This window comes from Myotis daubentonii, chromosome 4 (genome assembly GCF_963259705.1).
Source record: "Myotis daubentonii chromosome 4, mMyoDau2.1, whole genome shotgun sequence".
NCBI classification, from domain to species: domain Eukaryota; kingdom Metazoa; phylum Chordata; class Mammalia; order Chiroptera; family Vespertilionidae; genus Myotis; species Myotis daubentonii.
The window spans coordinates 25228373-25252926 of record NC_081843.1 but is presented as its reverse complement, the minus strand read 5'-3'; the positions used below and the strand labels follow the sequence as shown (position 1 = coordinate 25252926).

Sequence of the window (24554 nt, the reverse complement as noted above, 5' to 3'; positions counted from 1 at the left end):
TATATATCTATATTTTTTTTCTTTCTTCCTAAAAAATGTATGTATATCCTCAGATGAGGTTTTAAAAAGAAAAGAAAATTCTGTGGAGTACTGTCTCAAAGTTTTATTTTTACTAAGCCTTATTTTTATCTAATGAATTTTGATTAACAGAGTCCAGAATATTGGAGAACAAGGTCATATAGCTCTTTTGGGGCATAGTCTGGGAGCTTATATTTCAACTCTGGACAAAGAGAGGCTGAGAAAACTTACAACTAGGATACTTTCGGACACTACCTTATGGCTGTGCAGAATTTTCAGGTAAAGACATTATGAGTCTTTTGTTTCCGATAAGATATTAATGAGTTGGGTATAGATTGTGACAGATATTGTCTGGAGCTATACTACCTAGGTTCAAATATGCCTCTCTCTCTTCCTCTTAGAAGGGTTGCTTAACCTTTTCATGCCTCAGTTTCCTCATTTACTAAATGGGGATAGTATTAATATCTATTTTATGTGAGGATTAAATGAGCTAATGAATTAATACATGTAAACAGCTCAGAACATAAGCACATGCATGTTGGATAATGTCAGCAGTTCCTTATTTTTAGAATTGCTAATTGACACATGTCAATAGAAGGTAAAGCAGTGAAACATATTAAAATATTTTTAATCAAAGTAGCCTGTGCTTTAGTAGAAAGGAAATGCTGCCATAAGGAAGATGAGTGTGTGTTTTGAAATTGAAATTTGCTTTATACTGTGGTAATGATGGTCTTATTAAGGAATAATAGCAAGTTACGGATTCCGCAGAAGACATTGGACCAGTAGTATTTTTATGTTATTACTTTTAAGGAAAAGGAATGTTTGCCTAACATTGGAACATTTAACTTGGGAGACTCACTTTTAGATGTTGGGAAAGAGGTTGGCCTGGCTTGAGTATAAGTTTGCTTAACTATATTGCAAAGAAGAAATTTTTTTCCATTATAATAAAAATATACCTATAATTGAAAGTCTCTCTCCCTTCCTCTCTAGGAGATTAAGAAGAATGAAAGGTCCCATGTAGATAATAGTGAAAGCAAAAGTTAGCCTGACCAGTGTTTTTGACAATTTTATTTACTTTGGATGTTTTAGAGCTAAAACTCTTACAGGAACCATGCCTGCATTACCCAGTGCTAGCTCCTTGTAGAATAAACCAAAACCATGATGTTCAGCCTTTTTATATTTGAGGAACTTCCTGTTCTCTACTGATTTTCATTGTTAATGCTTTTTATGGAGTTGGGGCTGGATGAAGGGTCATTGCCTCTGTTCCTTATAACCTCCAACTGTAAGGAGTTGTCAGCCATCTAAAATTAGGGGGATTCCTATCTCCTTAACTGATCTAGGTGACAGTTTCTAGGCTGAGAAAATAATTACTTCCTTGATTACAAAACTGGGATATAAAATCAGAGTTAACCAGCGATAAGAACATATTAATATATGGGTGTCTCTTAACAGGTATGAAAATGGCTGTGCTTATTTCCATGAAGATGAAAGAGAAGGACTTGCAAAGATCTGTAGACTTGCCATTCATTCTCGTTATGAAGACTTTGTGGTGGATGGGTTCAATGTGTTATATAACAAGAAACCTGTCATATATCTTAGTGCTGCTGCTAGGCCTGGCCTGGGCCAGTATCTTTGTAATCAGGTAATGTGGCGTAAGATGGACATTTTAAAGATTAGATGTTTCGTTCTGTCCTGGAACTTTTAGAAGTATGTACACGCATTTCTTTAGCTGCTATTCTTTTCAAATGAAAAGAAAGATGGGTTTTTTCTATGCTTGTTTTGTCATTATAAGAAAACATATAATTGTATATTAATGAATTTAGATATGTAATTTTTTAGTTACCCAAAGGCAGTCCATCACAGTCAACATTTTTCTTTCTTTCCAGACTTCAGTCAAAAAGACTTTACATGGTTATATCTGACTTTTTTCACTTAATAGGTACAAATCATGTTTTGCAATTCTTTAAAGTAAAGCTTTTTAAAAAAATATATTTTTATTAACTTCAGAGAAGAAGGGAGAGGGAGAGAGAGATAGAAACATCAGTGATGGGAGAGAATCATTGATTGGTTGCCTCCTGCACGCCTCCTACTGGGGATCAAGCGTGCAACCAAGGCATGTGCCCTTGGCCAGAATCAAACCCAGGACTCTTAAGTCCTTAGGCTGACACTCTATCCACTGAGCCAAACTAGCTAGGGCAAGTAAAGCTTATTTTAATGTCTTCATAATATATAGTAGTGAGTGTACAGTAGTATTTTAACTGACTGCTTCTTTTTTGGACAATTAGAGTGTTTGCATTCTTCTGCTTTCTATGACCATTTCTATGACCAGTGCTATTATGCATAGTGCTGTTATGGATATCTTTGTGCGTAAAGCTTTGTCTATATTTAGGGATATATTTCTCAGATAAACTTTCAGAGTCAATCTAGAATTACTAGATCAAAGGGCATTATTACCATTCTTAATCCTACCAGACCTGAGGCCCTGAACCTAACTGTCCCCTATACCTACCTGGGCTCCTGAGCATTAAAGAGAAAAAACCAACATGATATAGAAAAAAACACATGATGCAAACAAGTGGTTAGAATAAGATGGAACTTGGAGACATTGTAGAAAATAGGTCTACCTTTCATCTAGCGCCAATATTCCACCTTTGTGTGGAAATTACCGAAAAATCGGTACTGCGGTCTGGTAGGGTTAAAGTTCATAGTGCACATAGTCCCATTAGAGGGCTACCTTGAGAAAAGAAATGAAATCTCTTGGCCAAAAATGTTTTAAGGCAAAACCCTTAGGATTGGAGAGTTTGTCTTTTTTAAGGTGAAGGAGCCCTGGGGAGATAGATGGAGGAAATTCAAGGACTTAGTTGATTTAGAGCTGTGGTCACTAGTGGCAAGAAATCGTGTCCTCTTCTTGAGAGTGTAAAAAAAATGGGGAGTTTTGTAATATCCCTATAGAAACATGAAATAAATTGCTTATTGAGTACTACTGTAGGCTAGGCTCTTATGGACCTGAGGCTGTCTTGGGACAGCAGTCCTATCTTCAAAAGATGTGTGACAGTATTCTGTTAAGTGAGGAAGGCAGTGGCAGAGCAGTATTAATGTGTTCATGTTCTAAAAAGTGTTTACATACTTATATGAGTGTTTTTATAACTAGAAAAATATATATCTAGAAAATGTCTGGAAGGTTACATTCTAACCTGTTAACTGGAGATTGGTACTTTATATGGGGCATTTTCACTTTTAATTTCTCTCTCTTTATTTTTATTGTGTGTTTTATTTGGGTTTCATTTTCATAATTTAAAAAATAAATCTTTTAAGGCAGCAGTTCTCAACCTGTGGGTCGCGACCCCTTTGGGGGTCGAACAACCCTTTCAGAGGGGTTGCCTAAATACATCCTGCGTATCAGATATTTACATTATGATTCATAACAGTAGCAAAATTACAGTTATGAAGTAGTAACGAAAATAATTTTATGGTTGGGGGTCACCACAACATGAGGAACTGTATTAAAGGGTCACGGCATTAGGAAGGTTAAGAACCACTGCTTTAAGGGGAATGAGTGTGGATAAAGTGCTTGTTAAATTTTTGGTCTTTAATTAATTAATTAATTTATTTATCGTTAATCCTCACCTGAGGAAATTTTTCTATTGATCTTTTTAGAGAGAGTAGAAGAGAGAGGGAAAGACAGAGAGAAACATCGTTGTGAGAGAAACATATCAATTGGTTGCCTCCTGCACGTGCCCTGACCAGGGTCCGGGCCGAGGAGGAGCCTGCGCCTGAGGTACGTGCCCTTGACTGGAACCAGGGACCCTTTCGTCCCTAGGCTGACCCTCATCCACTGGACCAAACTGGCTAGGGCAAATTTTTGGTCTTTAAATTCTACCAAGTTTAGTTATATAGAACAATAGACTGCAACTGTTTAAAAATTTCTAATACTATAAACTCCTCAAGGATTTGGAAGCTAGGTGGGAAAAAAGGATTTGGAAGCTAAAAGTGACAATTGCTATCTTTATAACACTGACTTCATTTCTCTGCAAGTCCGTGTTTATTGATTTTTAGGAGTGGATGGACCCATAAATAAAGTATTCTTTGAATGCCTTTAACTGGTGCTACTAATGTTTGGAGGAAGGACCCTAAAATTATGCCCCCAAATGCTCAGGGTTCAATTGTTTCCAGTTTGTAAGTGTTTTGTTTTTTGGTATATAGAATTTAGAAAATTTTACATTGTCTCTGGCCTCTTATAAGACATCACAACTCCTGTAAATTCACCCTTTTTTTGGCTTAACTTTCTAGATGTACTTTAATATCTATTTATAATAAAGGTTCCTAAGGACAGAGATTGTTTAAAAAGAATAATTATGACTTGTCTTGGAGCCACAATCTTTTTTTTAATATATATTTTTATTGATTTCAGAAAGGAAGGGAAAGGAAGAGAGAGATAGAAACATTAATGATAAGAGAAAATCACTGATAGGCTGCCTCCTGCGTGTCCCCCATTGGGGATTGAGTTCACAGCCTGGGAATGTGCCTTGATCAAGAATCGAACCATGACCTCCCAGTTCGTAGGCTGATGCTCAACCACTGAGCCACACAGGCTGGGTGGAGTTACAATCCTTTAAGGGCATAAGTGAATGGTGACAAAGAGTTTTCTTGTAAAACTGTATGTTTCTTCTTACAGCTTGGCTTACCCTTCCCCTGCTTATCTCGTGTGCCCTGTAACACTATGTTTGGATCCCAGCATCAGATGGTGAGTTCTCCTTTTGGTTTGTAAAATAATATGGAATTGTGTTTTGAAACTGTGTCTTTCTTTTAACTGAAGTTTTGTTTGCTGGCCTCCAGATAATTTTTAGCTTATTCATTTATTGCTTTGATCTTCCCATTGCATACTGAAGCCAGAGCAAAAGGGATAGGTTTTGGATTTCTGCATTTCTTTTTTCAAGATAGTTTGATTTTCTATACATTAATTCAGATGCATTAGAGATAATATTAGAGATACATTTTTTATTGGTTTTGGGGGGTTGAGAGAACATTTTCTTTAAACATATATGTTTAAAACTAGAAAATGTTGGCTATATATATGCAATTTTTAACTTTAATAACATTTAACTGATTTTTCTAGTTTGTCTTCAGGAAAAGTATTTGATTTTCACATCTATGATTATCGAAACTAGAAAAATTGTCAAAAATTGATTAATTTTGAGAGTCAGGTACTTCTTTTGGAAGTTGTAATTTCTCACTGAATATCTTTTATGCTGGTTGCCTCATGTTTTTATGATTTATCTTTTAATCCCAGGATGTTGCCCTCCTGGAGAAACTGATTAAAGATGATATTGAACGAGGAAAACTGCCCCTGTTGCTTGTTGCAAATGCTGGTAGGTAGCATGAACGTGAATCTTACATTTTGAAAATAGAAGAGAGAGGCTAAGTACTTAGCCTAAAAAAGACCAAGTCTTAAGAAATGTTTGTGTGCCACATGTTTAAGATAGTCTGTATGAGCATTGTGGTAAGAATTATAATAGTGAAGTTGGCTCATTTAATTCCCTTTAATTGTTGGTTTGTTATAGGAGCTATTTTTGTGTGTATACTTTTTCATTAAGGTTGTAAGTACTTCTTTACTCCTTCCTTCATGTGCTTCTTTCCTAAGTTGAATTTTGAAATGTCATATTTAAATGTGCATCTTGTAGACAGCAATTGCTCTGCTTGCCGTATAGTGTTTAACATTGTACTTGAAGTTCTAGACCAATGGTTGCCAACTGGTGGTCCATGAGGTCCTAAAGGTTGGCGACCGCTGTTCTAGACTAATAGGTAAGAAAAATAATTAAATAACATAGAGATTGAAAAGAAGAATCAAATGTCTTTACTTGCAAATGGCATGATTGTACAGGTAGAAAGGAAATCAAAGAAAAGCCATTGGAACTAATCAAATCTATTAAGGTTGCAGAATTTTGTATGATAATGATGAACAATTGAAATTAAAATGTCATTCATTATAGCATCAAAAAAATGAGAACTTCATGGATAAGTTTAAGAAATAAATGCAAGATGTGTACACTGAAAACTACAAAACGTTGCTGAGAGAAATTCAAGAAGACCCAAATGAATGGAATTATATGTCATGTGCATGATTGGAAGACTCAACATTATTAAGTTAAATCTCACCAAATTATTCTATAGATTCAGCTTAATCCATATGAAAGTCTCAGCACAGTTTGTAGAAATTGGTGAATCTTATTGAAATTGATAAGATGATTCTAAAATTTATATGAACATACAAGGGATCTAAGACTAGCCAAAATAATTTTGAAAAGAACAAAATTGGAAGACTTACCCTATCTGACTTTTAGACTTACTATAAAGCTACCCCTAATAAAGAGAGAGTGATTAATTGAAGAGAATAGACTCACATGTATATGATCACTTGATTGTTTTTATAAAGATGCCAAGGTTATTCAAGGGAGAAAGGATAGTCTTTTCCACCAGTGGTTTTGGAACAATTGGATATCCATGTGGAGAAAAGATTGAACCTCAATCCTTACCTCACTCTGTACACAAAAATTAATGATAAATGGTTCCTAGACCTAGACATATGAGCCACAACACTAAAACTTCTTGAGGAAAATATAGAAGATCTTTGTGATCTTGTATTAGGCAAAGATATCTTAGGACACAAAAGGCATGAACCATAAATTGGACTTTTTCACAGATTAAAGGCTTATGCTGCTCAAGATACCCTACCTGTTAAGAAAATGAAAGGCAAGTTACAGACTTGGGAGAAATATTTGCAAAACATTTTTTTGACCAAGGACTTTATCAAAATACATAAAGAAGTTTTACCATTTAGTATTAGGGAGACAAATAATATTTTTTAAATGAACAAGAGATTTGAATAGACACTTCACCAAAGAAAATATATGAATGTGTAATCACTTAAAAGATGCTTAACATCATTAGTTATTAGTGAAATGCAAATTAAAACCACAGTGAGCTACTATTACATATTTGCTAGAATGGAGAGAAAGAAAAAAAAATACAGTGCCAAATGCTGGTGAGAATACAAAGCACCCAGAACTCATACACGGCTGGTAGGGAGCAAATAATGTTACAGCTCCTCTGGAAAACAGTGGCAGTTCCTCACAAGATTAAACATAAAATTAGCATATGACCCATTAGTCCCATTTGTAGGTATTTTTTCAAAGAGAAAAGAACATATATGTCCACACAAAGAATTGTATGCAATACTCATAACTGGAAACAAACCAGGTGTCCTTTACCTCATGAATGGATAACAAGTTGTATCCATCTTGTGGGCTGCTAAGCACTATGTAGGAATAGTACTAATATACACAACGGGGATGAATTTCAAAAGCATGCTAACTGCAAAAGGCCAGACAGAAGTTGCATAGCATATGATTGATATGAAATTCTAAAAAAAAGGACAAAAGTACAGTGACAGAAAACAGATCAGGACTGTGGCCAGTGGGGAGCGAAGAAAAGAGTGACACCTCAGGAGTGAGGGGGCGTGGAAGGAGCTTTTGGGGTGATGGAAATATTCTCTACCTTGATTGTGTTGGTGGTTACACACTGGATACATTTGGCAAAATTCATTGAACCGTACACTTAAATGAATGGATTTTATTGCATGCAAGTTATACTTCAGTCAGTAAAGCTAATTAGAGTTGCCCCTTGGCTACAGGGGATAGGTTAAAGGCCCCCGCTCCCCGTGGACACCAAAATCCACAGGTGCTCAAGTCCCTGTATAAAGTCATATAACATACAGGCTTGCAGCAGGATATGCCTCCATATCACTTCATTTGTGTGCATTTAGCACAGTGCTTAGTGTGTGGCAGATTCAACTTTTGCTTTTTGGAACTCTCTGGGATTTTTTTCCCAAATATTTTAAAGTCACGGTTGATTTGAATCTGTGGGTGCAGACACAGACAGCCAACTGTATTTAAAAAATAATAATAAGCCCTGACCGGTTTGGGTCAGTGGATAGAGCGTCGGCCTGTGGACTGAAGGGTCCCAGGTTCAATTCCAGTCAAGGGCATGTACCTTGGTTGTGGGCATATCCCCAGTAAGGAGTGTGCAGGAGGCAGCTGATCGATGTTTCTCCCTCATTGATGTTTCTAATTCTCTATCCCTCTCTCTTCCTCTCTGTTAAAAATAAATAAAATATACATATTTTTAAAATAATCAGAAAAATGCATATCTGCCTTATTGTTAGTTAGGAAAACCACCACTTCCTGCCTGATTTAGCATGTCATATCTTTAAAAAGAAACAAACCTGCCCATATTCAATCATTTGATAGATGGGAGAGGCTACAGTTGACACGTCTGAGAGACTTACCAGTATGATTATACATTGCAGGGGTGAGCCAGCAGACGCTGCCAGAAAGCTTGAAAAGAGAATCTGAATGTGGTCAGGTCACTAAAACAGCACTGTGCTTTATGTTTCGATGGGTCATGGGACACAGGCCATGCACTGGCCTTTGTTCTTGTTTCAACTAAACAAATATGTCAAGATTTTTTTTTTTAAATTGAGGCAGTCCTGTATGTAGGGAAAACAGTTTTCAGCCCTTTTCCTAGCATAAAGCCTGCACAAGAGCCACTTGCATCACTTGAGACAGTTGGTGAGGGTTTGAAATCTTATTAGGTGGGATTCTGCTAACTGGAAATTTAAGATAGTTGGGAGAATACTTGACTCTGTATTTTACTTATGCTCTGAGAAGAAGGATCTGCTATAGTGTAAACGAATTACCAAGGGGATGGGTTAAATAAAGTGTGTAATATGTTCAAACTGACTTCAAAATACATGTTCTATATTAAAACAAAGAACCTCCAAATTGGGTTGAAAACATCTCAAATTCATTTATGTATTTTTTTTTCATAAAAGGATACACCTAAATATAACCCAGAAAGTGACAAAAAGTTAGGGTAGAATAAAAAATCTGATGAACAGAACAAACTGGTGAACGTAATAGAATCAGGGGCAGAGAAAGGGAGCGGAGGCAATTCTCGGGAAGAAGGGGTAGAGGGGGGTGCGGGAAGAGATTGGACAAAGCTTACATCTGTGGGCGAGGACAGTGGAGGAGTGAAGGCCTGGGGTGGGGTGGGAACTGGGTGGTGGGGAGCTATGAGGGGAAAAAGAGGAACATCTGTAATAATCTGAACAATAATGATTTTTTTAAAAAGTTAGGGTAGAACAGACTCCCTGGGGCAAATGCTAACAGAACAAAAGTACTTAAGCAGTGTTAGTGTGAGATAAAATAGACTTCATGTTAATTGTAATTCATATTATTTAAGAGATAACAGTTATGAACGCTTATGAACATAACTTTGAACTATATAAAGGCAGACTAAAGGAAAAATTGATAGAATACAAGTATAAATTGACAAGCTCACAATCTTGGTAGGAGACTTCAATATATTTCTCATGAAACAACAAATCAAATACATAGAAAATAAGTATAGAGGGGATTTAAATAACACAATTTACAAGCTTTTTTATAGATACATATAATGGAGAATACACACTCTTCAAAACGAAGCATCAATTGGCAAAAGTTGATTTTAAGCCAATCCACAAAGAAGATCTTTTTTAAAAAAATAAATATTTTTATTGATTTCACAGAGGAAGGGAGAGGGATAGAGAGATAGAAACATCAATGATGAGATCCCCTACTGGGAATCGAGCCCACAACCCCGGCATGTGCCTTTGACCGGAACCCTGGATCCTTCAGTCTGCAGGCTGACACTCTATCCACTGAGCCAAATCTTTTGTTTGTTTTTTAATAGAGGAAGGGAAAGGGATAGAGAGTTAGAAACATCGATGAGAGAGAAACATCGATCAGCTGCCTCCTGCACACCCCCCACCGGGGATGTGCCTGCAATCAAGGTACATGCCCTTGGCCGGAATCGAATCTGGGACCCTTCAGTCCGCAGGCTGAGGCTCTATCCACTGAGCCAAACTGGTTAGGGCCACTGAGCCAAATCTTTTTTTTTTTTTATATATATATTTTATTGATTTTTTACAGAGAGAAGGGAGAGAGATAGAGAGTTAGAAACATTGATGAGAGAGAAACATCGATCAGCTGCCTCCTGCACATCCCCCACTGGGGAAGTGCCCGCAACCCAGGCACATGCCCTCGACCGGAACCGAACCCGGGACCCTTCAGTCCGCAGGCCAACGCTCTATCCACTGAGCCAAACCGGTTTCGGCTTTTTTTTTTTTCAAATCTTAATAAAAGAGATACAATGTTAGTTCAGTTGCAGGGAGATAATGTATATAAAAGTTTTAATCATGCTTTAAAGACTCAGAAAATATTTGTTCCTTTTAGTATCTTTTTGTGTGTGCTTTATCCTAGGAACTGCAGCGGTAGGACACACAGATAAGATTGGGCGTTTGAAAGAACTCTGTGAGCAGTATGGCATATGGCTTCATGTGGAGGGGTGAGTGGAAGGTGGGATTGGCTCCATGAGTGGCCTGCACACAGTGCTCTCACTTTGTCATGACATTTATCACTAAGACCTCTTTGGGTTGCAAATAACAAGAAAACCCAAATTGGCTTAAGTGAGAAGAGATTATTGGTTCACATAACTAACAACAAACAGTGTTAGGAATTGGCTTCGGGCACAACATCAATCAGGAGTCAGTGTGTCATTCTCCCCTCCCCCCCACCCCCCAACACCACCATCAGTCACTTGGTTTAATATCCTCTGTGTTGGCTCCATGTATAGATAGACTTTCCTGTTATGGTCCAAAGTAGCTGCAGCAACTCCAGCCTTTTTTCCAGTTTGTGTCCAGTGGGTCAGAAGCCCCCAGGAAAAATATCATACCAATCGCTGTAGCCAGGGAAATGTAGTTTAGGTTATTTGCCCACCTCTGGAGCCGGTGGTGGTGTCTCCTCTGCCCAAAGCGGTGGTCCAATAAAGGAGATTGGGGTGATTTCCCAGAAAGTCATTGGAGTGCTGCTAAGAGCGGGGAGAGGATGCAGGGCAACCAAAGTAGTCCATATCCAGCACATCATGCACGGTAGGTTTCTTCTTTGTATCCCTCTGGGAAAGATGACCGGAAAACAATGGCTGTGAGATACAAGACCCATCACACCAAATAAGTAGGAAATATCCCTGAACTGTATTTTTATTAAAATGCATTTTCAAGGTATTCCTAAAATTTGCATGTACCACATTTTCTGTTGCTGTTATAAACACTAATAACACAGCTGAAAGATAGCAGAGTCTCTCTCTCTTTCTTCTTTAAATACATACTTAGAATAAGCAGCAGTAAATAATTCGTTCTTAGATTAGTGTTTTTTTCTTCCAGTGTGAATCTGGCAACATTGGCTCTAGGTTATGTCTCCTCATCAGTGCTGGTATGTTGTTGATTTACCAAATATTGTATTTTAAAGAAGGAATTTTAAATCTTTTAATTCCTGGGGGCTTTTCGTGGTTTTTATGAATGGAGGAGGGTGTTGGGTGTCGTGTATTCTAATAGTCTAACAAGAAGCTGTTCTCTCTTTGGTAGGCTGCAACCAAATGTGATAGCATGACGTTGACTCCAGGCCCGTGGCTGGGTTTGCCAGCGGTTCCTGCAGTCACTCTTTATAAACATGATGATCCTGCCTTGGTAAGCTTACTCTGACTGGCAGGGAGTGCTCATAGTCATTACTGGTTCTGGGGGCAAAAACACAGAAAAACAATGGGAATAGTGAAAAGTTCCCTTAATGTCACTTCTGTGATTTTTAAAAAAATATATTTTATTGATTTTTACAGAGAGGAAGGGAGAGGGATAGAGAGTTAGAAACATCGATGAGAGAGAAACATCGATCAGCTGCCTCCTGCACACTCCCCATTGGGGATGTGCCCACAACTAAGGTACATGCCCTTGACCGGAATCAAACCTGGGACCGTTGAGTCCGCAGGCTGACGCTCTATCCATTGAGCCAAACCAGTTAGGGCACTTCTGTGATTTTTCCCTTTCAAAAAACTATTATTAACAGAAGTGAAACTGTACCACGTGTATTTTTTCTACTTATTCTTCCCATACTTCCCTGTGTATATGAAGAACACATGATGTTTTATGACTACATCATATTCTATTACTCCAATACCACGATCTATTTAATCATTCTCCAATTGTGAACTTTTAGGATGTTTTCAAATTTTTGTTACTGAAATAATGAGCATCTTTCTATGTTTCAAATTATTTCCTTAGAATAGGTTCCCAGAAGTGGCACACCTCTCGGAGTGGTGAAAGCGCTTAGTCCACCTTGTCTAGAAGGTTGTAACAAAGTAGATGAATGGTCCTGGTAGTGATCAGTTAGTGATAGGCTCATGCAAAACAAGCTTTAAGTGATTCTTGCTACAACAGTTGATGTCTTGCCCAATTGATAATGTCCAAGTATTTGAGGATGATCAGAACAACCTTGGAAGGGGTTGCCTCTTGAGTGGCTAAGAGCTCTGGCTCTGGGATATGACTCATTTAGATCCTCATCCTGGCTTTGTCACATCTTAGACATGAAACCTCGGGCAAAGCAAGGTTTCTGAGTTAAGTTGTCTAGAATAGTTACTTTATAGAGTTGTTGGATGATTAAATGAATAATACATGCCAAGTGCCTGGCATAGCATCTGACACATACTAAGTGCCTAGTAAATGGTAACTAGTTAATTCTGTTATATGCTTTCATTGACTTTGATTAAAAACTCATATTGGCTTTTTTAGACTTTAGTTGCCGGTCTCACATCAAATAAACCAGCAGACAAACTCCGTGCCCTGCCACTGTGGTTGTCTTTACAGTACTTGGGACTTGATGGGATTGTGGAGAGGATTAAGCATGCCTGCCAGCTGGTGAGTAGAAATCTGAAGTTTAAATGAGTCACAAATAATACTCCATGGCAAAGCAGAGTCAGAAAAATACTTCAGTCATTTGCTCTCCATCCAATACCTTGTCTGGATTTCCTGTTTCATAAGCAAGTGGATTAGTAGCTCTGCATGTATGCTTCTTGTTCAGAGTTTTGGGAGAGACTGCTGAGATTGTCCCAGCATCTTTGTTAAAATGAATGCTATTGTCGCCCTAGCCGGTTTGGCTCAGTGGATAGAGCTTCAGCCTGTGGACTGAAGGGTCCCGGGTTTGAGTCCAGTCAAGGGCACATGCCCAGATTGTGGACTCAATCCCCAGTAGGGGGCGTGCAAGAGGCAGCCAATCAATGATTCTCTCATCATTGATGTTTCTATTTCTCCCTCTCCCTTCCTCTCTGAATTTAGTGAAAATATAGTTTTTAAAAAATGAATGCTGTTGTCAGCATAGGATGAGGAAAGAAGTCACAAGAGGACAGCCACAGAGTGGTGAAGGATGCAGAAAGGGGCATAAATGTTCCACTTGACTGACTGATCCTTGAGGGTAAAGGAATATGATGGTTAAAGTTGATTATGGATGGCACGCACATTTTTAACATCAGCTGGCTTGAGTTCTCTAATAGCAAGACTTTGAGGGACAATTTTTTTTTTTTAATATATTTTATTGATTTTTTACAGAGAGGAAGGGAGAGAGATAGAGAGTTAGAAACATCGATGAGAGAGAAACATCGATCAGCTGCCTCCTGCACATCTCCTACTGGGGATGTGCCTGCAACCCAGGTACATGCCCTTGGCCGGAATCGAACCTGGGACCTTTCAGTCCGCAGGCCGACGCTCTATCCACTGAGCCAAACCGGTTTCGGCTGAGGGACAATTTTAATTCTGTTTTTCTTTGAAATGTTCTCATTTTGAAAAATACATAATTACTAGAGGCCCGGTGCACAAATTCATGCACCAGTGAGGTCCTTCAGCTTGGCCTGCGGGATCAGGCCGAAACTGGCTCTCCGATATCCCCCGAGGGGTCCCGGATTGTGAGAGGGTGTAGGCCAGGCCAAGGGATCCCACTGGTGAATAATTGGAGCCAGGCAGCAACTCAGAAGGTTGGCCAGCCAGGGAGGGACTGCAGGAGGGCTCCAGGGTGTGTCCGGCCCGTCTCACCCAGTCCCAGTCAGCCAGAACCCAGCAGCAAATTAACCTACCAGTCAGAGCGTCTGCCCCCTGGTGCCTAGTGCACGTCATAGCGAGAGGTTGAATAGCCTTTAGCATATCACTAGTATATTACACTTTGATTGGTTGAAAGGCCAGCTGGTCAATCAGACACTTAGCATATTAGGCTTTTATTATATAGTACTAGAGGCCCGGTGCACAAAAATTTGTGCACTGGGGGAGGGTCCCTCAGCCCGGCCTGTGCCCTCTCGCAGTCTGGGACCCCTCAGGGGATGACCACCTGCTGGTTTAGGCCCGCTCCCCGGCAGTCAGACATCCCTCTGGCAGCCCGGGAGCCCGCGGGGGATTTGCATGTTTCTTTTATTAGATTAGACTATGGTGTATTTTTTCTTGCCATCATTAACCATAGTAACTGTTGCTTACGTATTAAAGCTCTATTCCTGCTAAGTCTAGAAGCAGCCTCAGAATCCTTCTCACCATTCATCTTAAGTCTGATGCTTAGTTGATCAGAATTAATACCTGAGGTGAAGCCTCTTACTGCAGATGTATCCCAGAATGTATGGCATCCTCTCTGCTTTATGATCCAGCTAATAATACATTGCCTCAATCATGTTGACTGAGGTCATTTTTCCCCTTGCAGTTTCTAGTAGTAGATTACCATCTACTGCCTAGGAAGTGAAATTGACTGTATCCATGTAGATCACAAAATAAGGCATTTTTCTCATCAATAAAATTTCATTCTTTCAGCATGAGTAATTTTGTCAACAACATTTTGAGGCAGTAACAGTTTATAACAAATTGAGTGAATTATTGTTTCAGGTACTGTGCTGTGTCATACACAGATTTCATTTTATCTTTGCAACAACTCTATACAGTAGGTACTATAATGACACAGATGAGAACACTGAGGTATAGAGAGATCAGGTAACTTGACCAGTAAAACCCAAAAGTGGCTGAGTCTCATTTCAAATCCATGAGCCTTGGCATTTAACCATTACACTCCACTCAGTATTGTGCTAGAGCCTGCTCTTACTGGCTCACAAATTTTCAGGAATTTTGTAAGCTGGTTGTTAAACATATTTATTATTAAAAATTAAATTATATAATCTTAAAAGTGAATAAATTACATTAAAACCAAAGGAAATACATACTCTAAAGTCATCACTCCTCAATTATTTACTACACTTTACTGTTCTGACTCTTGACATTATTTATATCTTTTGGGTCTTTCTGATAGAATATAATAGTGTATTACTGCAAGTTTCTCCTCAGCTCTGCATTTAGTGGCATCAGATTAGCAGCTGAAATCAGTCTTGGATGGAGAATTTATGCCACAGAAATTGGCCGACAGTATAAATCAGAGTTTTGTTTTCTTTGATTGAGAGCCAATTGTTAAACATTTATCAGCACAGCACTGACCACATTGGTGGTGGTGGTCTTGCCAGAATGTGTTAGATTATGCAGGTGAAAATCTATTTAAACAGATTTGATGTAGATATTTTCAAAGATGGAAGAATTGTCCCTGTCAACTATGTTAGTTGATTCAAATCTTCAGTAATTGTCATCATTGCAAAGTTTTCAGTCCCCATATGGATTGCTGGATGTAATAGGTCATGCGCTGTCCCTGTCCTTTGTAGCCTTTGTTACCTTAAGGACTTTAGTTTTCTATTTATATGTTTAAGTACCAACCTTACTGGCTTAAAAATGTCAGCTTTTAACACTGCTCTCTCTGTTCCGTATCCTTCCGATAGAAAGTGGAGTTGGGTTGCGGCACAGGAGAGAAATTCAGAAGGGGAATATTGAAGCAATGACTGCAGTAGGAGAAGAGGGAACCTATTTCCTGGGCCACAGGTGCTGGCGCCCTGGACCACAGGGCTGGCAGCTTCTCTGGGTGGCTGCAGCCTGGGACCTCAGGCGGGTGGCTTGTTCGTCTCCTGGGCTGCAACCAGCTGCAGGCACTGGCGCCTGGACCGCAGATGCGTGGCTTCTCCGTGTCCCCTGTGATGCAGTGTGGGCAGCTTCTCCGGCTGGCTGCAGCCTGGGATCAGGGGTCAGGCGGCTTCTTCGTCTCCTAGGCTGCAACCAGCCTCAGGCGCTGGGGCCTGGCTTCTCAGTATTCCTGAGTACATGGGGCGAGCGGATGTGGGGCAGGTGGCTTCTCCGGCCTGCTGAGGCCTGGGATCATGGGGCAGGTGGCTTCTCCGGCCTGCTGAGGCCTGAGATCGCGGGGCAGGCGGCTTCTCCAGCCGGCTGAGGCCTGGGATCACGGGGCAGGCGGCTTCTCCGGCCGGCTGAGGCCTGGGATCACGGGGCAGGTGGCTTCTCCGGCTTGCTGAGGCCTGGGATCACGGGGCAGGCGGCTTCTCCGGCTTGCTGAGGCCTGGGATCACGGGGCAGGCGGCTTCTCCGGCTTGCTGAGGCCTGGGATCACGGGGCAGGCGGCTTCTCCGGCTTGCTGAGGCCTGGGATCACGGGGCAGGCGGCTTCTCCGGCTTGCTGAGGCCTGGGATCACGGGGCAGGCGGCTTCTCCAGCTTGCTGAGGCCTGGGATCACGGGGCAGGCGGCTTCTCCGGCTTGCTGAGGCCTGGGATCACGGGGCAGGCGGCTTCTCCGGCTTGCTGAGGCCTGGGATCACGGGGCAGGCGGCTTCTCCGGCTTGCTGAGGCCTGGGATCACGGGGCAGGCGGCTTCTCCGGCTTGCTGAGGCCTGGGATCACGGGGCAGGTGGCTTCTCCAGCCTGCTGAGGCCTGGGATCACGGGGCAGGTGGCTTCTCCGGCTTGCTGAGGCCTGGGATCACGGGGCAGGTGGCTTCTCCGGCTTGCTGAGGCCTGGGATCGCGGGGCAGGTGGCTTCTCCGGCCGGCTGAGCCCTGAGATCACGGGCAGGTGGCTTCCCCGGCCGGCTGCAGACTGGGATCACGGGGTAGGCAGCTTCTCCAGCCGGCTGCAGACTGGGATCACAGGGTAGGTGGCTTCTTCGTCTCCCAGGCCGCAGCCAGCCTCAGGCGCTGGAGCTGGACTTCTCTGTCTCCCCTGACTTCTGCATCTCCAATAGGCCTGGAGTGGCCAGAGCCAGGATGCTTGCATGGTAGCTATGGCTGCCATGCAAGTATCCCGGCTCTAGCCTCCACCATCTTTGTTGGGTTAATGTGCATATCTCTGAATCGGTTGGTGGGCGTGGCTGGTGAGTGTGGCTTGGGCATAGCGAAGGTATGGTCAATTTGCATGTTTGTCTATTATTTGGTAAGACTCGAGGCCCAATGCATGAAAATTCGTGCAAGAGTAGGCCTTCCTTTCTCTGGCTGCCGGCACCAGCTTCCCTCTGGCATCCGGGCTTCCCTCCTCGGGCCACTGACAGGTACCCAGGACCCAGGCTGCTTCCCTCATCTGGCCGCCGTCAGGCACCTGGAACCCGGGCTGCTTCCCTCAGGGCCCAGCTTTGTCAGGAAGGTCTTCCAGGATGATGTCCGAAGACATCCAGTCTAATAAGCATATTACCCTTTTATTATTATAGATGCTATGGTTTAGAAAGCAAAAAAAGTCATATTTATGCAGTTTAAGAGCTGAGTCCTGCCTAAGTCTAAAAGCATGACATCACCTCTCTATATCTGTTTTCTTACCTGTAAATAGGGATAATGATATAACAAAGGCTTGTTAGGAGGACTTAATGAGTTGATGCATATAAAGCTCTTACAGTAGTGCCTAATTACATAGTAAGTTATAATAGGTTTAAAAGTAAATCTTTGGCCCTGGCCGGTGGTTAGAACGTCAGCCCACAGACCAAAGAGTCTCGGGTTCAATTCCTGGTTAAGGGCATGTGCCTCAGTTGCAGGCTCAATCTCTGGCCCTGGTTGGGGTGCATTTGGGAGGCAGCAAGTCAATGTGTGTCTCTCATATGCTACTTCTCTCTCTCTCTCTTTCTCCCCCTTCACTCCCTCCTCCCCTCCCTCCTTCCCTCTCTCTCCCTCCCTCCCTCTCTAAAAAAAATCAATGGGGAAAATATCCTCAGGTGAAGATTTAAAAATAATAATAATAAAAAATAAACAAAATAAAAGTAAGTCTTTATTTTAAATATATACTTGGGGTTGTTTCCATATCTTGGCTATTATATAAACACTAGGGGCCCGGTGCACGAAATTCGTGCACTGGGTTTGTGTGTGGGGGAGTGTCCCTCAGCCCAGCCTGCCCCCTCTCACATACTGGGAGCCCTCAGGCGTTGACCCCCATCACCCTCCAATCGCAGGATCGGTCCCTTCCCCAGGCCTGATGCCTCTGGCTGAGGCGTTTGGCCCGGGCAGCGGGGACCCGCAGCTGCAGCAGCCCCGCGATCGTGGGCTCCGCTTTAGGCCCAGGCAAGGGACCCCTAGCTCCTGGGACTGCCAGCTTCGACCGTGCCCAGCTCCCATCGCTGGCTCCACCCCTACTTCCTGCTATCACTGGCCAGGGCGGAAAAGGCACCTGATTCTCCAATCATGGCTGGGGGGCAGGGCAAAGGCGGCCCCAGGGCCGCCTTTGCCCTGCCCCCCAGCTCTTAGCTCCCCCCTGGGTTTCTGATCACTGTCAGTGGCAGGGGGCTTCTTCCTGCTTTCCCTTTCGCCTCCCTGCATTGTGCCTGCATATGCAAATTAACCGCCATCTTGTTGGCAGTTAACTGCCAATCTTAGTTGGCAGTTAATTTGCATATAGCCCTGATTAGCCAATGAAAAGGGTAGCTCGTACGCCAATTACCATTTTTCTCTTTTATTAGTGTTGACTAGAGGCCGGATGCATGAAATTCATGCAAGAGTAGGCCTTTCTTCCCCCAGCTGCCGGCACTGGCTTCCCTCGCAGCCCCGGCTTCACCTGGAAGGCGATCCAGAAGCACATCTGGAAGGACTGCTGATCTAACTAGCATATTACGCTTTTATTATTATAGACGGGGTGCATATGTCTTTTTGAATTAGTGTTTTTGTTTTCTTCAGATAAACATCCAAAAGTGGAATAGTGGAGTTGCTGGGTCATATGGGAGCTCTATTTTTAATTTTAGTCTAATTCTCACCTGAAGATATTTTTCTATTGGTTTTTAGAGAGAGTGGAGGGAGAGAGGGGTGGAGAGAGAAAGAAACATCAATGTGAGAGAGACGCTTCGGTTGGTTGCCTCCTGAATGTGCCCTGTCCAGGGCTGGGGATTGAACATGCAACCCTCTACCACTGAGCCATACAGCGCAGAGCTATTTTTAATATTTTTAAGGAACCTCCATGCTGTTTTCTATAGTGGCTGTACCAATTTACATTCCCATCAACAGTGCATAAGGTTTCCCCCTTCTCCACATACTTGCCAACACTTGTTATATTTTTTTTTTGTCTTTTTAAAATTATTGATTTCAGAGAGGAAGCGAGAGGGAGAGAGAGATAAAAACATCAATGAAGAGAGAGAATCATTGATTGGCTGCCTCCTGTACTACCCGCTACTGGGTATTTGCCCAGACTGGGAATCAAACCATGACCTCTTGGTTCATAGATCAATGCTCAACCACTGTGCCACACCGGCCTGCCATTCTTTTTTTTTTTTTTTTTTTTTGTCTTTTATAACAGCCATTCTGACAGGTGTGAGGTGGTATCTCATTGCATTACCCCAATGGTTAGGGATGTTGAACATCTTTTGACATGCCTGTTGGCCATCTTTATGTCTTCTTTGGAAAAAGTCTGTATAAATTTTCTGCCCATTTTTTAAAATCAGATTTTGGTTTGGTTTTGTTGCTATTGGGTTGTGTGAATTTATTATATACTTTAGACATTAACCACTTATCAGATAAATGGTTTGCAAATATTTTGTCCCCTTCAGTAGGTTGCCTTTTCATTTTGTTGGTTTCCTTTGCTCTGCAGAAGCGTTTTAGTTTGATGTAGTCCCACTTGTTTATTTTTGCTTTTGTTGCCTACACTCAGTAGTAGCTTTTGAATGAATGAATGACTTAAATTACTCGCATGAAAAATTCACTTATAGCTCATCAGAAAAAGCTCTTCTGGAACCACTAACTATAACTTCAAACTGAAAGAATAGAGAATATTTGCAGATGTTGAAATGCAGAGATTGTCAGCTGAATTTAGAAATCACCTATATGCAGATGGCTTTATCTGCACAAGATCCTTGTTTGCATACCTGCAAAGAACTCATGAAAATTGCTTCTTAATATGTTCTTGTCAATATAATAAAATTACATAACTTGTGTTTTTTGTTTTTTTGTTTTTGTTATTTACAGAGTCAACGGTTGCAAGAAAGTTTGAAGAAAGTGAACCACATCAAAATTTTGGTATAGTATAAAATTTGATCTGTTTTTGAAGTAAATGACTTTTTAAAAAAATACATATTTTTAATTGATTTCAGAAAGGAAGGGAGAGGGAAAGAGAGATAGAAACGTCAATGAAGAGAGAGAATCGTTGATTGGTTGCCTCCTGCACACCCCCTACTGGGGATCTAGCCCACAACACGGGCCTGTGCCCTGATCAGGAGTCGAACTGTGACAACCTGGTTCATAGGTCGACACTCAACCACTGAGTCACACCATTTGGGCTCCCAAATATTTTTGATCCCCTGTTAGTTGAATCCTTGGATATGGAACCCATAGGTTTGGAGGGTCAACTGTATAACCCTGTACAGTATTTCTTATGCACACTGGCATTTAAGATCATTGAGCTCAAAGAAATAAAAAAAGAAAAAGCACTCGAATCACTCTGCCTTATCCCGAGGATGGGGGAATGGGTATAGAATTTTGACACTGTTCTTCCTATTTCCTTATTGGGCTTATCCATCCTATTAAATATTAAGCCCCTCTAACTTTAAAGTATTAATGGATTTATTTTTATGAAAGTTAAAGGAATAATAGATGTGAAGACACAGGAATTGGCTTAATAAATAGTTAGCAGATTTGAATATATATCGTGTTTGATCTGAATGACATCCATGGAGTCTTTTGAAAAGTCAGTAGAGAAAATCTTGGGCTGAAAACTTCCTGTCATCTTTCCAAATCATCATTTCCTGTTTTGGCCCTATGAATGAGACATCATTCACAGAGCTTTGGAAAATAGGTTTTATGACTAGTACTGGAATTTTTGAATGCCTAGAGATCTTTCTTCCCATGTTTCTGTCTCCCTCACCTCCTAAAGTACCACAGTCTGTCAAGGGCATTGTAGCTCCCTTTGTATCTTGATTCCACAGTGAAGCTGATGACCAACTGTGTATTTGTTCAGTGGAGAACATGAAGTTGGCACTGGCTTATCTTAATGCAGTGAATGTTTTCATCTGTTATAAGTACCATTTCAGTGATTTAGACCAGCGGTCACCAACCTTTCAGACCTCATGGACCACCAGTGGTCCGCAGACCACCACTTGGCAACCGCTGATTTAGAAAATACATAGATTCAGTTCTAGACTGTGGTTATCTACATTACCAGCAGGAACTTGCATTCTGTTCGGGGAGTTTGAAAAGATAAGAAGTCCTTGTTTTCCTTTTTTTTTATGAGTATAAAAAGTTCCAGTCCATCCTGACTGAGTTAGCATCATTTTTGGATTCTTAAAAGCTTTCGCTCTGTCAGCACTGATTCTAGCTCAACTTTTTCCTTGCCTTTTTTTAATCTTTAATGTTATAATAACTTATATTTACCCATTGTCATTAAAATTTCCTTCTACTTTAATTTCTGTGTAGCAGTGTCACTTATTGTATTTTTTTTTTCAGTGTCACTTACTGTAATTCAGCAGTGTATTCTCAGAACTAGCTTATAATTATTTACCAAACCCTTGATTTTTGTTTCTCTAACAACTGAAATTAACCTTTAAACTTAAGTGTTTATTAAGAAAATATAAAATCTCTAGCTGGTTTTTCAAACTCTGTTTCATTTTGTAGGTGTTTGAAATGTGATGTTACTGGGTAATGTCAGATTCTGTTTTTCAGGTGGAAGATGAGCTCAGTTCTCCAGTAGTAGTGTTTAGATTTTTCCAGGAATTACCAGGCTCAGGTAGGTGATTTTAAAAAGAGTGTTACTTTTGTGTTTGTGTCTAAAGGCTTTTAATTTTAAACTGTTTCAAGTAAAATACATAGTCCAAAATATTTTGATTACTAAAATCTTCAGTCCTCATTTCAGAAAAATATAATAATTTTCATAAGAATTCCAGACCTAAATGCCTTAGCATTTTGTCAGTAATTTCCTATGGTAAACCAGTGGTTTCCAAATTCTAGTCTCTGCACTAGTACTGGAATAAATGAAAAAGAGTCCCTTGAAAATAGAGGTTTGGGGCCCTACTTACTAGATATTTTGATTTAGTAGGTTGGATCTAGGAATCTCTTTTTTTTAGAATGTCCCAAGTGCCACCAGCCTAGTCCAGGGCACTGTTATTTTTCACCTGGATGGCCACAATCCCCTCTCAACTGATCTGTCAACTTGATACATTCCCCGCATCCCATTCCAGACCATTCTCTACAAGGCAGTCCGAGTGAGCATTACAAGTGGAAGTCACATCGCGTCACTCTCTGGGATCTTACTCTTTCAGTTGAATGAGGTCCAGGCTCTGTGCGTGGTCTTGTAAGGCCTGCAGTTCTAGCCTTTCCCTTTCTGACTTCCTCTTAGGCCACTTTTCCTCCTGCTCACTAGAGTAAGATCTTTGCACCACTGTCTCCCCACCTCTAGTGCGTTTCCCCTCATCTTCTGGCTGACTTCTCCATTTAGGTCTCCATAATGTCCACCTCCTCAGAGAGGCCTTCCCTGCCTGTGCGAGCCCCCCTTCTTGCATGGCACTCAGCAATATTAGTGATTTCATTGCGTTCTTTATGGTCTGTTTCCTCAAGTAGAATGTAAACTCCAAGATGAAGAAAACCTTATCAGCCTTACGTCCCTTGGGCCTGCCAGCTCCTGGCACGAGTAGTCATCCAGATTGTTTGACGAGTAGAGGCTGATGCTGTTTTGAAGCCCAGCTATTGGGTCATTTCTCTGATTCACCTCGCACAGTGTTCAGTTGATAATTTTTTTTTTTAAATATATTTTATTGATTTCTTAAAGAGAGGAAGGGAGAGAGATAGAGAGTTAGAAACATCGATGAGAGAGAAACATCGATCAGCTGCTTCCTGCACACCCCCCACTGGGGATGCGCCCGCAACCTAGGTACATGCCCTTGACCGGAATCGAACCTGGGACCTTTCAGTCCGCAAGCCGACGCTCTATCCACTGAGCCAAACCGGTTTCGGCCAGTTGATAATTTATAATGCTATGCTTTGATTTCCTTTTGAAATCCCTTGATAGAAAACTTTTTAAATAAAGAACTCTATTTTTATGACTATATTCAAGGGTTATATTTTTCATGAATAAAGTAACATTTAATTTAGTAAGATACATTTATTTTTAAACTGTGCCTTAAAAAACAAAATTTGTCAGCTTAACCACTACAGGTACAGTTCAGTAGTATTAAATATATTTGTATTGTTGTACAGCAGCTCTCCAGAATTTTTTCATCTTGCAGAACTGACCCTCTAACCATTATCAGCATCTCTCCATTTTCTTCCTCTTCCCAGCACCTGGCAAACACCATTGAACTTCCTGTTTCTATTAATTTGACATCTTCAGGTGCCTCATAAAAGCAGAAGCATGCAGTACTTGTCCTTTGTGACTGCTTATTTCACTTAGAGTAGTGTCCTCAAGGTTCATCCATGCTGAGCATGTGACAGAATTTCCTTCCTTTCTAAGGCTGTATTATAGTCCATGTATGTATATACGACATTTTGTGCATCCTTTCATGTAAGATACACATTTGATTTCCATATTATTTGAGACTGTTTTGTGTGTTAATGTTAGGAGCTAAATGAAATGAAGTTGGAGGGTTGCCTTATTTAGTTTGCTGTGTTTCTGGGAAGTGAATCCCTTCCTCTCTTTTTGTTTCAGATCCAGTGCTTAAAACTGTCCCAGCACCCAACATGGCACCTTCAACAGTCGGCCGGGAGGGACACTCCTGTGATGCACTGAATCGCTGGGTAAGAATGGCAGTTGTGCGCTTTACGTCCCAGATGGTTGGAATAACACATGGCCATGTCTGGGAAATGAGACCCACGGGAGGGAGCTTCCTGTGAAGGCGGGCTTGGTCCTGGGGTTCTGTTCCTAATCAGATCACTACCTCCCATACTCCTGGCTCCGGCAAGTCTTCCCAGCATATTTCCTCAGTTTCCTCATGTGACCATTTCTTTGCTGTTAAACAACATGCACAATGTAGATTACAGTGCAGCCACTTTGGGGTTCTGGTGAGGGTCTGTGGTGATACCAGAAAGCACATAAGCCAGAGGCCCCTGAACACCGCCGGGGCAGGCTGGCAGTATGAATAAAGGCATTGTGCTCTGGCTGCCTTTTGACACTAAAATTGTACCTCCAAGGATCTCAGTCTAAAGAATGTTCTAAACAATGTAAGGATGTTTAGCACAGAATTATAAATCCTAGCAAAACATTGGACATGCCCAACCTAGGGCATTTGGTGAATAAGTAATGGTATGTCAATACAG

General features: G+C 41.2%; 2 protein-coding genes across 12 annotated transcripts in view; one reads left to right on the top strand and one right to left on the bottom strand.

Moving 5' to 3' along the window:
• PDXDC1 (pyridoxal dependent decarboxylase domain containing 1) overlaps window positions 1-24554 on the top strand; it is a 56474-nt gene that overhangs the window by 20231 nt on the left and 11689 nt on the right. For all 10 annotated transcript variants that reach the window (XM_059693238.1, XM_059693231.1, XM_059693237.1 and 7 more), the window contains 11 exons: window positions 151-297; window positions 1471-1660; window positions 4694-4762; window positions 5309-5387; window positions 10380-10464; window positions 11339-11387; window positions 11540-11641; window positions 12737-12862; window positions 20280-20330; window positions 21969-22032; window positions 23947-24035. In XM_059693238.1, coding sequence (XP_059549221.1) covers window positions 151-297; window positions 1471-1660; window positions 4694-4762; window positions 5309-5387; window positions 10380-10464; window positions 11339-11387; window positions 11540-11641; window positions 12737-12862; window positions 20280-20330; window positions 21969-22032; window positions 23947-24035 — 1051 coding nt within the window. The remainder of the gene's footprint in view (window positions 1-150; window positions 298-1470; window positions 1661-4693; window positions 4763-5308; window positions 5388-10379; window positions 10465-11338; window positions 11388-11539; window positions 11642-12736; window positions 12863-20279; window positions 20331-21968; window positions 22033-23946; window positions 24036-24554) is intronic.
• Window positions 10459-24554, bottom strand: part of NTAN1 (N-terminal asparagine amidase) — a 43762-nt gene continuing 29666 nt past the window's right edge. For both annotated transcript variants that reach the window (XM_059693246.1, XM_059693244.1), the window contains one exon: window positions 10459-11097. In XM_059693246.1, the coding sequence (XP_059549229.1) occupies window positions 10987-11097 (111 nt within the window). In that variant the 3' untranslated portion in view covers window positions 10459-10986. The remainder of the gene's footprint in view (window positions 11098-24554) is intronic.